This window comes from Labrus bergylta, chromosome 16 (genome assembly GCF_963930695.1).
Source record: "Labrus bergylta chromosome 16, fLabBer1.1, whole genome shotgun sequence".
Classification (NCBI taxonomy): domain Eukaryota; kingdom Metazoa; phylum Chordata; class Actinopteri; order Labriformes; family Labridae; genus Labrus; species Labrus bergylta.
Genome location: NC_089210.1, coordinates 10,716,951 through 10,732,474, shown reverse-complemented (window position 1 = coordinate 10,732,474; position 15,524 = coordinate 10,716,951). Strand labels below are relative to the sequence as shown.

General features: G+C 41.5%; 2 protein-coding genes across 2 annotated transcripts; both read left to right on the top strand.

Annotated features, from left to right (window-relative positions):
- The first annotated feature begins 565 nt into the window (after nucleotides 1–565).
- Nucleotides 566–9,830, top strand: stard3 (StAR related lipid transfer domain containing 3). Its single transcript, XM_020632674.3, has 15 exons — nucleotides 566–710; nucleotides 1,719–1,957; nucleotides 2,068–2,145; nucleotides 2,325–2,402; nucleotides 2,492–2,545; nucleotides 2,804–2,921; nucleotides 3,011–3,112; nucleotides 3,219–3,274; nucleotides 3,377–3,469; nucleotides 4,912–4,974; nucleotides 6,399–6,494; nucleotides 6,605–6,684; nucleotides 6,828–6,932; nucleotides 7,069–7,162; nucleotides 7,877–9,830. Exons 2-15 carry the CDS (start codon nucleotides 1,745–1,747, stop codon nucleotides 7,997–7,999), a joined length of 1,353 nt encoding a protein of 450 aa, XP_020488330.1. The 5' UTR covers nucleotides 566–710; nucleotides 1,719–1,744; the 3' UTR covers nucleotides 8,000–9,830.
- Nucleotides 9,831–10,079: 249 nt separating this feature from the next.
- mreg (melanoregulin) lies at nucleotides 10,080–14,655 on the top strand. The gene is made up of 6 exons (XM_020632652.3): nucleotides 10,080–10,629; nucleotides 10,740–10,848; nucleotides 10,996–11,158; nucleotides 11,508–11,598; nucleotides 11,691–11,854; nucleotides 12,288–14,655. The coding sequence occupies exons 2-6, from the start codon at nucleotides 10,751–10,753 to the stop codon at nucleotides 12,501–12,503; spliced, it is 732 nt and encodes a 243-aa protein (XP_020488308.2). The 5' UTR covers nucleotides 10,080–10,629; nucleotides 10,740–10,750; the 3' UTR covers nucleotides 12,504–14,655.
- Nucleotides 14,656–15,524: the final 869 nt, after the last annotated feature.

Here is a 15,524-nt window from a genome sequence, read left to right as displayed (position 1 = left end):
TTTAGATAGAGCGATTTATTTTGAAGGTCCTCGCCGCCCTCTAGTGGTTCAATCTATGAACTACATTATTCATCAATGCAAGTGAATGTGAGTAGAGACACTTCAGGCTACATTTCCTTTTCGTCCTTTCAGAAAATACCTTAAGCGTGCGGAAACAAACAACAAAAACTTGAAAGTCATAAATTGTTTGTATTGTTAAAGTACTGTTAGTAAATTATTTTGAGTTAATCTAAAGTTTTTTAATCTATTTGGTGATGTCAAATAATAAAAAGGAGAGAAATGTATGGGGGTGGTTTCAAATAATATTATTATATATATATATAATATAAAGGATATTTTAATTTTAATTTGAGTCTAAAATCGTGTGAATTTAATTTAAATAACTATATTTATTTTAACGAAAACTATTTTCGCAATGTAGAGGGCACTATAAATTCCTGAACTTAAAATCATGTCATATTATATTATCATAAATGTGTTGGTTGTTATAATCACAGGTCGTAAATCATGAAGTCAGACATATAATCATTGAACGACATTCCGGAAATACTTTCAAAATGAAACTACAATTCGGGAACACGGGAAGATCCGCGCAGTTGTAATAGAATGTAGGAGTGACACATCTTGCATCGATAGTATCTCTTTGGAAAGTCAGCCCGGAAGTTCTCGGTAGGCGACGGTGATGCGGTAAAACAAGTTAGTCTTTTGAGGTAAGAAAACACAAATTTAAGAACGCTTTGATTTGTTCTTCATAGTGTTAGCTACCGTTTTGGTACATTATGCATATATATCACATTTATTTAGTGTGTAACAGTTCGCAAGTGAGAGTAATATGCTTGCAAACGGAGGTAAGTTAGCCATTGTAAGCTAACGAGAGTAGCTGTCAATTGGGTAAATTAGCTGGTTCTTGATTGTTTACCAGAGTAAATAAGTGTAAAACAAACATCCTAGCGATTATTTTCTGTCCTTTTTTTTCAAAATATTGGTGTAGGTAAGCTTGCTAGCTAGCCATATGTAGACTGAAGTAATTCATAAAGTTAGTTTTGTTAACAGAAGAGAGGGGTTTGGGGACTCATGTGTTTAGATTATACTTAAAATGAATTCAGTGTGAATCTTCAAATTGGGGTTCAAATGCGGTGACTACATCCACTGCGTATGCATTTGTTTTTGTTTTTGTTCTACTCAGTACATAGACAAACAGCAGATGACTAATCGTGCTTAAACATCAAGTTCACTTTGTCCAACTATTTAAAGAGACAGTTGAAGCTGAGGATGATTCACTGGGTAAACATTTGTCAATTATCTCGGAAACAGGCCACTCTCTCTTGCTTTTACAGGCTGTCTCATGGGTATAAACAAAGTCTGATGCCAAAGTGAAAGCAGCTCTACATAAATGCTCCAGCCGAAGTTTACTGATGGATAAACATTCTGTTCATTTTTTTTAACTTCACTGAGCAACAAAAATCAGGTCACATAGTTCACTATGGGTCAAAGAAAGTTTGTCCACAAAGTATTATCTCTGCACTGCTCTACCTTCTTTAGAATTTTTTTTTTCCTGATGAACATACAAGAGCTTTCCTTTCAGTTAATCCCCTTTTAATAGTGAGTGTTCACGATCAGCGTCTATTTCTGCACATTTCCTTTGTTTTGTGGTTAATACAGACGGGCAGTGACTCAGTGAGCATCTATACAGACAAAGTTTGTGTTCCTTGTTGCAGGGCGAGTTTCCTGTCCTACTGCAGGAATGCCGGGTGGAGATTATGGGGAGCTCGGGGGGAACCTCCCCGCCATCGCCTCCTTGAACGCTTCCTACTCCACGTCCTTGTCTCTCCCGTCCCCGTACCTGCTGGTTCCTCCTTCAGTGCGAAACGCTATCTCCGACGTCCGACGCACCTTCTGTCTCTTTGTGACGTTTGACCTCCTCTTCATCTCTCTTCTGTGGATCATTGAGCTGAACGTGAGTCTGGTTTTAACGGACAGAAGGGCCCGAGGATTTATAGTGACGTGTATTGTTCTGTTCACTGAGAGGGGGGGGGGGGTAACACTCTGATGTGCTCTGTTCTGCAGATCTCCAGCTCAATCTGGGCCAGCTTAGAAAAAGAGGTTGTCCAATATAACTACCGGTCTTCCTTCTTCGACATCTTTGTAAGTGTGTCAGACTAAGTCTCATACGTAACCTGCATTATAGTGTCTGATTGAGCTGCAAATGTTGGTCGTATGTCGGAGCAGAGACAAACTTAAGCTGAGGTCAGCATGTCTGCGACACATGATAGTGTTATTGCCTTGGCTCATTTTCTTTTTCTCTTCCTTCCTCCTTGTCTCAGCTTCTCGCTGTGTTTCGCTTCCTCTGTCTACAAGTGGGTTACGCTGCTTTTCGGTTAAAGCACTGGTGGGTTATTGCGGTGAGTGATCTCATTTACAGTAAAACACACAATAATGAAATCATATTGAGCAGATATGGACATCCTTATGACCCCTTCTTCCTCCACAGATTACCACTCTGGTGACCAGCGTCTTTCTTGTTGTGAAGGTCATCGTATCCAATGTGAGTGCACCTTTACACTTTGTGTGTGTGTGTGTGTGTGTTTGTTTGTTGGGGTGCAGCTGAACTTTTATGACTGAACTGTTTTATGCAGCACATGTGTATCCTTACTGTGTTTGGTTGCTTTTATATGACATTTAACAGCCCTCTAAACTGGTCATGTGGAACACTGGGGAAGTGAACTGCTGCGTCATGGAAGTTTAACAGTATTTAAAGTCTTACAAGTTTCAACCTCCTGGATGTCATGGTTTCTGTCCTCAGCTCCTTTCCCAGAATGCCTTTGGCTACGTGCTTCCAATCACTTCCTTCGTGGTGGCCTGGCTGGAGACCTGGTTCCTGGACTTTAAGGTTCTCCCTCAGGAGGCTGATGATGAGAGAGGTGAGAGAGCGAGCGAGAGAGATTCCTGACACGTTGGAACACGACTCGACAAAAATCAGTTTTTAACTTCTGATGTGTTGTGATCTCAGTTTACCTCGCAGCGGTGAACGCAGCCTGCGAACGAGCCCCCATGATCTACCCACGAGCTGTTTCAGACGGACAGTTCTACTCTCCTCCTGAGTCCTTGGCAGGTGATGTGTGCTCGTCTCTACAGAGCTGCTTCTGCTCACTTAGCCTCAAGTACTGTGTGTTTGTGTCAGCGGGTTTATTCACAAGCTTTCTCTCTGAACTCTGCAGGCTCTGAGGAGGATCTGGATGAGGAGGGGCTTGGACGCAGAGCCGTCACTGCTCAGGTACTGCATCAGTCTGAGGAGTCTTTACACTCTGCGCTGCTCCTCGCCTCACCATGCCTGACCATTGCTTTCTTTTCCTCCTCTTCCTTCCTCTTCCTCCAGGAGAAGGAGTTTGTCCGACAGGGTCGTGAGGCTATGTCTGTGGTCGAACAGATCCTCGCTCAGGAGGACAACTGGAAGTTTGAGAAAAACAATGTGAGTGTGTGAATCAGTTTCACTTCAGTAAATCAACCTCTTACCTCTCACAGGCTGTCTAAACCTAAACTTCCCAATAGTTCACACCATACAAACGCACTTGCCATGAATTAGTGGTGGGCGATATAACGATCTTAGATCGTGAAGGATTTTAACTTGCTGACGATCTGCCAAAGCAGAGAGATCGTAGAACCCGGCTAATGTGTTTATTTTATCATGCTGCAGTTTATGCTCTTACACAGACACGTCTCCCTCCCTCCTTTTTTGCTCCGCAGCGGTGAAAACGAAACTTAAAAGTAAAGTCCGCAAAAACAACTCCATCTCGGTTATATGCAAATGTTCTGATATTTTCTCAATCCGACACGCCGTGAGCAACAGTTAACTTATTTGCATAGTTTGCACAGTTAAATTTACATCTCAGATAGCGACACAAGACAGTCTGCAGAGAGTCAGACAGATTCTTTAAAATGTTGCTGTCTGTGTTTTCTGCTCTCTCTCAGTTTTTAAAAGTTACTTATCAAGCTTCTCCACCCGAAGCTCACCTGCTGTGATAACTGAATTTATAGGGTTTACACTAAACGACGTTACAAAGCAGCAGGCAGGTGAGAGGGAGGAACCATGGTGACTGTCTGTCTGTCAATCAACAATGTCCCGTCCCGTCTATGAATTAAACTCTTCTGTCAGTAAAACTTACTTTGATCATGTGTCACAGAATGAACACATTCTGTATTATGTTTGATTATATATAAACTAAACTAAAGTTAGTCCAATGATTAATGGATAAAATGTTCTGGGTGAGAGACCTGCAGACCTCCTACAAAGATGTTTTTCCAAATAGATTAAACTTGTCAGTGCAGTTTTTGTGCATTTAAAAACATTATACAGGGAAATCAGTTTGGTTGAACTTGTCAGTGACTTACAAATTTGTCTAAAGATCAGTATGAAAAAAATCGTGATAAAATCATGATCGTGATTTTGCAACAAAAAAAAATCGTGATATGATATTTTTCCCATATCGCCCACCTCTACAATGAATTAGTTAATAATTAAAAACGAGGCCCGGTATCTCTTGAGAGTGAGGCCTCATGTGTTAACATGTCTAAATAAAGGTAATATAAAATAACTTGAATATGGATATTAGCATATTGCAGATGTACTGTAACAAGTAAAGCAGAATCTTCTATGTTAGTTCGTTGAAGATTGAGTGAGCGATCTGTGAGACCCTGAACTCATTAAAACCAGATCTTTAAGCAGCTTGAAGCCGATCCGTATGAGAAACGCTTATTGAAACATAAATCTCACAAAACTGACATTGTTCACTGCAGTCGTCCGTATTTACCGAAGCAGAAAATCAGATCTATCAATGTGTGACGAGCCTTCAGTTTACTCAGAAATGAAAGCAGAAGCGTCATGACACTAACCCTGTGTTTGTCTCATGTCAGGATATGGGGGACTCTGTCTACACTCTGGAGATTCCCTTCCATGGAAAGACTTTCATTCTTAAGGTACAGCAGCAGCTTTGTGTATTTGTTGTGACTCTTTTTCACCAAAAGTGAATCGCAGTCAGACTCACTACACTGCAGTTATTTCTCTTTGGTACACATGTTGCAGTCGCTCACATGTGAGGATTCATTGAGATGTATTGATTGATGAGAAGGCCGGGCTGTATAATAGTGCAGCTTTCACAGTCCTTTAAAACGTCTGTTAAAAGACAGTTAAGTTTATTTAAAATCGTCTAGTAAGGCAAGTAAATAATTAAGCTAGAGAAAGTAAACTAGCAACATTTTTTTGGGGCCTCTTTAATTTCCCAGAACTGACTTTAGAGGAAGTCTGCATTTTACAGGATGCTTTATGACAAAGGGCGTTTTGGGACCTCGGATTTTTTCCAGTTTCCAGCTGTAACTTGTGGAGTTCAACAAACACAGCCTCATATTATTGTAAAAAGGCTTGTGTGTTGACGAGTTCTCCCTCAGTTTAACACACAGATCTATTTCAGCGATAGCAGGACCGCAGGCTCAGTGATTCATGCTAACATCAAGAAGCTAGCTAGGTGGCCGGGAAAGTGATTGGCTGAAAGGTCAGGGGGCACGACAACTCTGCTGTCATCGAAAAGCCACATTACTGACGTGTACAAAAATGACCATGGGGGAAATGTTTGTGTTACAACAGCTCTAGAAAGCAGGAATATAATTATTAAAAATAACGTTAAAAATCAAACATATTTACATCCATTAAATATAAGGTGAAAAAATACAATAATAGAATAATACAAGGTATTTACACTTCCACTTGTGGAAAGAGTTATTGTTATTAAAATTAAAAACACACACAGTGTGTAGCATTATTGATGTGAGTGGTATGAGATCATGACATGTTCATAAAATTCGATTTTGAGCTGAAAATGGTTATAATTGAATGAAGAAAACTCTGTAAATAATAATTTCATGACACTTAATTAATCCTTTCACATTTGCTTTTAAAAAGCATCATCAACCACTTGTTTGTGACAGAGCTTCTTTTCCATAATGTTTCCATTTTCCTTTCACTCACTTCACCACAACATTCAGAGCCACGGTCATTTACATTAGTAATGACTCACTGAGCTGCACTTTCAGCAAATGACCGCCGTGTTACACAAGACAGGAATGTTACTAAATAACCATTTGACTTGAAGGACTGTTAATCACATCTGTCCAAACAATGGTTCAGTGTGTCGTGCGAAAGAGGAAAAAAAAAAAAAAAACGGTGGGGTTTCCAGCAGGACAGTGATTGCAAACACACAAAGTTTTGGTTTTGACTTTTTGTTTTTTTATCTTTTTCACACCACTCTCTTTCTTATACACTGCACTGGATGTTCCCACCTTATCATGATGTCATTTTTTTTTTTTAGTAGTGTTGACTCTTCAGTGGATGTTTGTTTGTGTTTCAGGCCTTGATGCAGTGTTCACCTGAGCTCGTGTATCAGGAAGTGATTCTGCAGCCAGAGAAGATGGTCCAGTGGAACAGAACTGTTTCTGGCTGCCAGGTGACGGCTCTTGCTCACCTTTTAATTTCTTCTTTGTCTGTTTGAACATCTTCACTGCTGTGAGGTGAGTTGTGCCAAAGTCTAACAAGTTCTCTCCGCCTCCCCTTCAGATCCTTCAAAGAGTAGACGACAACACTCTGGTGTCGTACGATGTCTCTGCTGGAGCAGCTGGAGGAGTCGTGTCTGCCCGGTACGGCGCTCTTCAATATGCTGCTTTCTCTTATCTCTCATCTCTTCTCCCTCTTCCTCTCCCTTTTTCTCTTTCTGGCATGCAAGACTGCAAGTTTAAAGTAGCACATATTGGTTGTCTGATTGATTTTTTTCCTCCTTCAGGGATTTTGTTAATGTTCGGCGAGTGGAACGCAAACGGGACTGCTACCTGTCTGCTGGCATGGCAACCGACCATGACGCCAAACCTCCATGTGGTCGCTATGTCAGGTCAGTCTGTGCCTGTAGCTGGGCTCCTTGTCTCTCATCCAGGAAATTAGGAAAAATAACATATTGACTTGCAGTTGTGTTACTTTATTTTCTCTGGCTTTTCTGTCTCCTCTCCTGTCCTGATTGGTGGCCTCAGGGGAGAGAACGGTCCAGGAGGATTTGTAGTACTCAAATCCATCAATAACCCGTCAATCTGCACCTTCATCTGGGTCCTCAACACGGACTTAAAGGTGAGAAGATACGTATATGCGACTATATGTTGTTCTTTCAATCTTTGTGTTAATGGAGGCAAAGCATGATGGGTTTTTTTTTTTTCTTCAGGATTAAAACAAGAATCTTGCTCAGGTGAATAAAGGCAGGATGCACAATTGGGTTAAAAAATAATTATTCAATCTGTGATCAAATTAGAATCCAATGTAAACCCAAGAATGTACATTCGACTTGAAGAACAGTCAGGAAAAAAGAACCTGAAACATGTTATTAAGTTGGCGAGTACGTAGCCATACTCACAGCTCTGCTCGGCTGCAGATATGCTCACTGCTACTTTAGGCTAAATGCTACCATGTTCATAGAGAAAAAGCTAACATGCTGATGCTAGGAGGTTACAACATAAACCAAGTCCACCGTCTGCTTACATGTTTAAGAATGCTAATATTTGCATTGGCACTCTTAACAGGTTCAACTGAGGCTGATGGGAAATGTTGGCCTGATAATGGCACCAGAGAATATCTGCACAGAATACTTAACTAATTAAGATTTAGTTCAAGAGAACTGCCTGCTAAGTGTCTGTTAATAATTTCATAGCAGGACATTTGTTTGGTTGTTTTAATCTGTGTGGTTGACTGACAGACAGAGGGAATTCAGCCATGCTGGTTAAAATGAAACGTGGTGAAAGAATACTGCAAAAAGCACACAATTAACACTCACTGTTTGTGTCTCGTCAGGGCCGACTTCCTCGCTACCTCATCCACCAGAGTCTGGCTGCCACCATGTTTGAATTCATGACTCATCTACGCCAACGGATCTCTGAGCTGCGGCCTTCCCTCCGCTCCCACCACCACATTTGACAGGAGGGACGTCTAGTCAGGTTTTCCTTTTTTTATCTAAACCCAGAAAAGGGTGTAGCAGGACCCATGTGACGCTTCTCAGCTGGAGGGATGAGCGAACTGTAGCCCGAGAGGACTACATTTTGTACATTGGGAGACTTGTGACCATACATTTGGCACCCTGCAGTCACAGAAGAAGAGGAGCAATTCGGTTTTCAGAGACGATTGATGGTTTTACGTGGACCTGTAATTGTTTTGCTGTGTCCCTCAGCATGCAATGAGAACCACAGATCCTGATCATGCCAGCTCATTTGTTGCTGGGTAGACACGACTGAAACGAGAAAAGGTGAATGAAGATGGAAGCGATTCTCGGGTGGGCGTTTGTCTCACTTGATACAGAAGCAGCTGTCTCTCTGAGCCTTATCATACCGCATTCTTTGTACGCCTTTGTGTTCTCTGCTTTTGTTCTATGGGGTTTTCTTTTGTGCCTTTTTTTTTTGTTTGTTTTTGTTTTTTCTGTCCTTTTTTTTTTCTTCTTAAATATGCCTTAATTTGCACCTACTTTTAAACAACTCTACACTTCACAAACACTTTATCTGAGCAAAATCTGAGTATATGAGTAAAAGTCCACACAGTTAACTCTCCTTTAATTACACACTGTGATGAACGGGGAAAGAAGTCACACTGTCGCGCTGTTTCATCACCAGCTGTGTGTGACACCACTGACCCAAACAGTGAAAGCCAGGCAGCAAAAACACGTTGCAATCTTTCTGAGAGTCTTGAATACTGTTTGTGTTTTGCATGGGATCAGAAACGAGTTCACATCAGGAGGATGTCGGTCTGCGTTGCCAATGAATTATCAAGCTCAGCTTAGGCACATGATGATAATCTTTTTAAACTAGGATACAGTATAACCACTGATGCCAATAACCTTAAGTGTCCTTGTGTTAAAATAGCATAACTGATTTGTCATCAAACGCTTTTACTGTTTACTGATGGAGCTCTCTTTGACTGTAGTACTCTCGTCCCCTCTGGCGCTGAGATACGCCAACTTCAGAGGTTTTTCTAGCATTTTTGGAATTACACATCAATAAGTTGTTTTTAATCATTTGAAATGTTGCTTCTAGCTCGAACGTTTTTATTATTCTTTTTTTCCAAAATCTGCACCTCAGAAATTAAACTATTTATCATCGTGCATGTAATAAAGCTTACAGAAGGCTTAGGGTTTAGGCTGCTGAGTTGAACCACAGGAAGTCACTTGTTCTTCCACACGCTTTGAGTCTTGAGAAACAAGACGTGGAAAAATGTTTGAACAGTTGACACTTTGAAGGAGCTTACTGATGGTTGTCAACGTGATGCGAGGAGTGGCCAGTGGTCATTCGTCACATCACGCTCTTGACGTGGCCTCATGGCAGTGAGGAGTTTGACTTTGTAAGCGCCGCTATTTGGTGCTGCAATCACAGTCAGCAATGATTCCTTCTTATGGAGTCCTTGTCATATTGTTAGAAGTATTATATTTTTAAAAAGAAAAATGAAGCTCGATACTGTAAAGAGGGAATATCAAAATGAAGGTAATTCATGAGAACAATATTGTGCCTTTATATCAACAGATGCATTACATTTTGCTTTATGCTGTTTAATCAATACATTCAGCAAAGATAATACTGAATTCATTCAGAACCTGCTTGTTGTGATTCATTTTCTATTCTTTTTCATGAAAATGTTTGAATGTATACATCTAAAGAACATTTACCAAACATGCTCACCTAAAGCCATCACACACAGGACTACTGACCAACGCTTTTGGAGTCTTAACCAGTGTCTTATGTCTAATAAAATGTGTTCATAGCAATCTGTGCTTCGATTTATTTTATCCTGCATTTATGTGTCAGCATATCCTTTTCTGGAAATGTTCTGTTACGTTACATATGTATAATTATTTTTAACCCTCTCCAGCTGCCTTAGCAAACAATACAATGCCTCTTAGCCAACAAGTGATCACAGTGATTTTTTTTTTATCACCGTGTATTTCCCAGCTTTGTATCATGGGAGATTTTACAGTATGTCTTGAACAATCACACACCCTGTGACTAGAGACCTTTGACACGTGTGGTAGCCTTACTCTTAACAAAAAGGCCCAACACATCTGTCTAGCACTAGGCTTTCTATTAGTGTCTGAGGCATCCTCCACATCAGACATTATTATTCCACAACATCAACGTTCACGATGCAGACTCATGTTGAAGTCATCTCGGATGCCACATACAAGGGAAGTAATTGGCCCTGAAATGAAAACAGGCATGCTACATTGGCTCCTCATTGTGTAATTAGACCTACTGTTGAAGAGGTCATTAGTTGTCCCCAGGGCGAAACACAATGCTGGAGCTGCTCACATGATTGTGCTGTGACTGTCTTCTGAGCGTATGCTTGTGTGAATATTTGTGTGTGTTTTCTTCATTGGCTGGGCCAGCAAGCTTCTCACTGCTCTCATTTTCCTTCATTTTCAGCTGATGAGCGGCACTAATCCTCGGGGGCCGCTGTCCGCCTGAACTTCTCCAGGACAGACTGTCTCTGCCTGTTTTCTAGAGGACAAACTTCCACTGGATGTGGAGAAGCAGTGGAGTCCTGAACGATGTGAAGCTGAAAATTAGGTAGACTGTGGGAATCAGTGACTTGCTTTTTGTAACTTTTTCTGACTTTTTTTTTTTTTTTTTTTCTACTTCTTGGATTATTTGCTCTTGTGAACACTTACTACCTGCAGACTCTGGACAGATGGGTTCAGCCTTTAAGAGGTTCTGCATGCAGTTCTGCTGCTGCTGCTGCTGTGCTGCTGATGAAGACGATGAAGATGAAAAGCAACCTTTAGTACCGTAAGAACATAAGTCCAGAATTATTATATAATGCAACAAAAAATGCCCTTAGTGTATTTCCTATGTTTTTCTTTTGTGTCACAATTGATCAATATTAAATGTGTACTAACTGTGCTTCTGGGTGCCTGTGTCTGATGGCTCACACAGTCAGGATCCGTTGGAGTATTTTAACCGTGAGGTCCAGAAGCGACGCGATGAGGAGACCAACTTGTGGAGTACGCCAGGAGACCGCAGCCACTCGGAGAGAGACGATGACCGGGTCCTTTACGGCCTGCTGCAGGCCAGGACCAAGACCCGCATGGGATCAACGGTGTGTCATTCTAATTTACAGCATGAAGTCTTTTGACGTTTACCTGAAGTTAATAAGAAAAAAAGCATACAACTTGCGCAGCAATGGAGGAAACTCCAGGGGATGCTAGCTGGTGCAAAGAATGATGAAATGTATTAAGATGGAGTGCAAAAATGTCAAGTAAGTGTGGTTGACAGAAAAAAACAATCATAAGTAATCTAAAGTTCTTAATTATCATGATCAGTCATTCCAACAACCATGAGTCAGCAGGACAATCATGGAATTATCCTGGAAAAAGAGCATAATGTAGAACAGCCTCTCCTATAACCCCAGGCTGAAATCCTTGGGTTTTTTTTTTGTTTTTGTTTAGGGCTATCGCCGTCTGAGTGTGGACATCGAGGCCATGAGAGATACTCGTCGAGAAGTCAGAGAGAAATGGAAGACAATCTTGGAGAATTTAGGTAACGTGGGATAAGAGGGGAGTGGGGGGGGGGATAAACTGTTACTTATAAATACAGAATGCATACATTCTAATAGTTGCCTTGTTGTCCAGGTTTCATGACGGAGGCAGAATCCCTGCTGACGGTGTCTGCTGGGGCATCACATGACCGCATGCGTAACGCCCCTGCAGCACGTGCCATGCTGCAGGCACTTCATACTGAGACCTCTATCTTCTTCAGCGGGGAGCCACCGCCAGAGAGATATCTATTCATCCTGGTGAGACCGGGGGTTTGAGCCAACTTGTCAAGTTGTCCATGTTTTAATTTGGCAATATTACAAAATTGCCAAATTAAACCAAGCTACCAGTTATTTTGAGATTGTTCTGTAGATCAGAAGTGAAGGATTAGGGCCTCTTATATTGTGTCGATCTCTGTTTAGATAGGTGTGGATTTGATGTGTGTTACATTTTGAGGATTCTGATTATCTCTCCGCTGTTTGTTATAATTATAAGTGGTAAAAACAAAGAGTTTCAGATCACATACCAATAGATCAGATCTTTATTATCCCTAAATGGGAAGTTTGAATGACATAAGAGGACAAAAACCCAAACACAACATACAAGAGGACATTAGTCACAACAGTTACAGCAAACTACAACGTGTAAAAGTTCATTTACTGCTTCAACGTCTTCTTCTGTACCTCTTCACAGGACCGCCTCATATACCTAGATATCGCTGAAGATTTTCTGGCAAAGGCAAAGCGCTTCTTTCCTCCAACTGATGGTTCTGATGAGGAGACCCCTGGCCTTTCCATAAACTTGCCACTGCTGCTGGCCAGAGTAGAACAAGCCATGAACGGACGAGATGATGAAGACGGTGAGGATGAAAGCGAAATAGAGGATGGAAACTTCAGTGACAGATCCTAAGATTTACTGGATGCAGTTAGAATGGACACAAACAGGGGGCAGTAGTTATCAACCTTAGAGACCTTGACAGAATTACATGGCTCTTATCCTTCGATGTCACTTTCCCATTTATATTTGCTCATGCTTTTTGGAAGTTTAAAGCTGACTTATTCTTCCTCTTTCCCCCCAAATGCACAGCTTGAGTCGTGCTCTGTTTTCTTTGTGAAAATCTAAAAGTGCTAAGCAGATCCTCAGGTAAACATTTTTAAAGAAGTTCTCTGTCTGAGGCCTTTTTTTTATTTCGGTCTACACAATATTTATCAAATTCTTACCCTAATCATTGTTCAGCTGTTGTGAACCTTCAGGGTAGTGATGTTCCTTTGAGCAGAGCCTTTTTATAATTTGTCCTGTGATGATCAGCATGCATCTGGTTCAATCACATGACCATAAAAACAGTGAATAAATAGCCCAGTAATCTGTTGTCAGTTTTTCACCAGCACATGTGTGTGCACATGTACTCCATTAAAGTCTGCATTTGGATTTAAATGTTTAAAAGAAATAGCTGATGGAAAAGCAATGTAGTGGGTACTGTATGTTGAACTTGACTTTCTTTGTATGACTGAGGTAATGTACGAGTATGTGTTGTGGGGTCCAGTTGAGGATGAAATAAAGCCTACAGACTGTTGAGTGTAAAAATAACTTCTGAGTTAATAAAAAAACAAAAACATTCCAACAACAAAGAGTAAAAGAAATTGCATGACTTTCTACAATCCTAAACTAAAAAAAAAGAATTCGCTGTTGAGTGAGAATTGAGCAGTGACTCCACTGAAAATGTGACACAAGAACAAAATTCCTTTTAAGTGAAATATAAGGCTGCTCCTGTCTGATGTGTTTTCTGTCATGTGGCCTGCCGGCTGTGGACCCATGCCTGGCTCACGCTCTGATCTGCAAATATACAACAAATCTCTGCCTGGTGCAGTCTGTCTGGTGTCTGATCATCCCACTGGGACCAGACCGGGTATCAAGATGGATCTGGTGTGGATGGTGTTTCGGTGGTCAGCTGCTTTTTGTTGTTGATACTCTTAAGTGGTTATGAAGGCACATGTTTAAACACAGCACCTGGCAAAAACACATTTCTGGTTACACTTAACTCAGTGGTTGCAACATAAGGAATTAATTATGTTTATTATCAAGTTGAAGACTGCATGCAGGAATCAATGGAATGAATGTGCACTTTGTGTCAGGGTGACCTGTGTAGGAGGCTCCTATATCTGACCTGCCAAATTCATTCCCTCCTTATAAGAAAAAAAAAAGACTGACTTTAAATTGCTCAATCACAATATTTTGCCATATTTACCACCCAGAGGCAGGCCCTGGCTTCATCCTACAATCTCCCTCCCACTCCCAGTCCCTTTCTTGTTGACAGCTCATTTAATGTCACTTCTCAGCAGCTGTGGCAGTGTTGTTACGCAACACATAGTTCTTCCTGGCCGGGCTGCGCTTGGTGCAGGTGGAGGGAATTGGGGGGGGGGGGGGGGGGGTCACAGAGCCAACCTCCTCACTGTTTACCTCTGCAGATCATCTGCACCACTGCCTTCATTAGCACCAAATGACTCATCTATCTGATGTCCTCTTGTAGTTTCGGGTGATTAAAAAACAACAACTTTATAGCCTGATTGCTCTGAGTCATCAATTCAAAGAAATGATCTCAACACTGAAGGACTTTGTATACTGACTTAATAGGATTCTTCTATTTTTTTCTTCTTTTCTTTTTTTTTTTCAAGGCTTTTTGCTTTTATTTGAGAAGACACTGGATAGAGTAGGAAACCGGGGGAGAGAGAGTGGAGCCCCAGGTCGGACTTGAACCCGGCTGCCCTCATGGAGGTCGATAATAAAATGAGTGAACACATGACCCCCAAAGATGCCCCCAGTGTTCTTGCTCTTTGTGTTCAATTCAATTCAATTCAATTTATTTTGTATAGCGTCAACTCATAACAAGTGTTATCTCGAGACACTTTACAAAAAGCAGGTAAAAGACCTTACTCATTGTTATGTTACAAAAATATATTATAAAGACATGTTGCTCAAGGGCACCAACCAGTGCTCAGGAGGTGATCTGGCACATCTCCAGCTACCAGACCAACTTCCATGCTTGGTCCACACTGGGACTTGAGCTGGTGACCCTCTGGTTCCCAACCCAAGTCCCTACAGACTGAGCTACTGCCACCCCAAAAGTTACAGTGGTAAGAAAAAACTGCCTTATTAAAAGGCAGAAATCTTCGGCCGGAACCCCGGCTCATGACGAAACAGCCTTCACAGGCCTAGACAGGCCCTTTCCGGGGTTGGAAAGGGATAGGGGGAGAGATGGGATAAGATGCAGGAAGAGGGATAGGGAGCAAGGGGGTGGGGGGAGGCAGACCGTCCATCAACAATCCGGTGGGGTTGTTCTGGCAGGCCATCAACCAACGATCCGGTGGGGAGGGGGTGGGATGGGTGTTCCCTACATTGTCATCCTGCTGAATATGTACATAAATTAAACTGAAGACTGACAGGTTGAAGATTTACTTCACAAGAAGACAGAAAATAGCATTTAGATGTTTCATAAAATATGATGGGTATAGGAAATAGAAAGAAACTGAATTATTTTAGCTTTAAAAAATATCAGCAATGAAACAGCCAAACATTTCATGTCATCATTTGGCACAGATTTAGTACACGTGAAACTAATAATAAACACATTTGAAGACAGTGTGAATTCTCAGGCTCCCGTGTCATTAAGTGGCATGAAACTTTTTGCTCTGTGTGTCATATCTGATTTCGGTATACGCTGATGCCCCTTCCTGATGCGGATGAATGAGTCAGACCAGGAACTGGTGGTAACCCCACACCTGTCCGAGGTGAGTTGTGTGTGCGGTGTGTTTCGCAGCCTGTAACCAGAGTTGATTATGGCCTGCGCGGCGCTCTGTCACCGAGATAATGAATCACTGGGGATGCAGCTCTCACTGCTACTGTGAGGCAGAGCGCTGTAATGGCATCTAATGA

Coding starts and splice junctions, on each gene's coding strand:
- stard3 (XM_020632674.3), top strand. CDS start 1,745: ATGCCGGGTGGAGATTATGGGGAGCTCGGGGGGAACCTCCCCGCCATC. Junction 3,275..3,376: donor GCAGAGCCGTCACTGCTCAG/GTACTGCATCAG, acceptor CTCTTCCTCCAG/GAGAAGGAGTTTGTCCGACA. Junction 3,470..4,911: donor GGAAGTTTGAGAAAAACAAT/GTGAGTGTGTGA, acceptor GTCTCATGTCAG/GATATGGGGGACTCTGTCTA.
- mreg (XM_020632652.3), top strand. CDS start 10,751: ATGGGTTCAGCCTTTAAGAGGTTCTGCATGCAGTTCTGCTGCTGCTGC. Junction 11,159..11,507: donor AGACCCGCATGGGATCAACG/GTGTGTCATTCT, acceptor GTTTTTGTTTAG/GGCTATCGCCGTCTGAGTGT. Junction 11,599..11,690: donor GACAATCTTGGAGAATTTAG/GTAACGTGGGAT, acceptor CTTGTTGTCCAG/GTTTCATGACGGAGGCAGAA.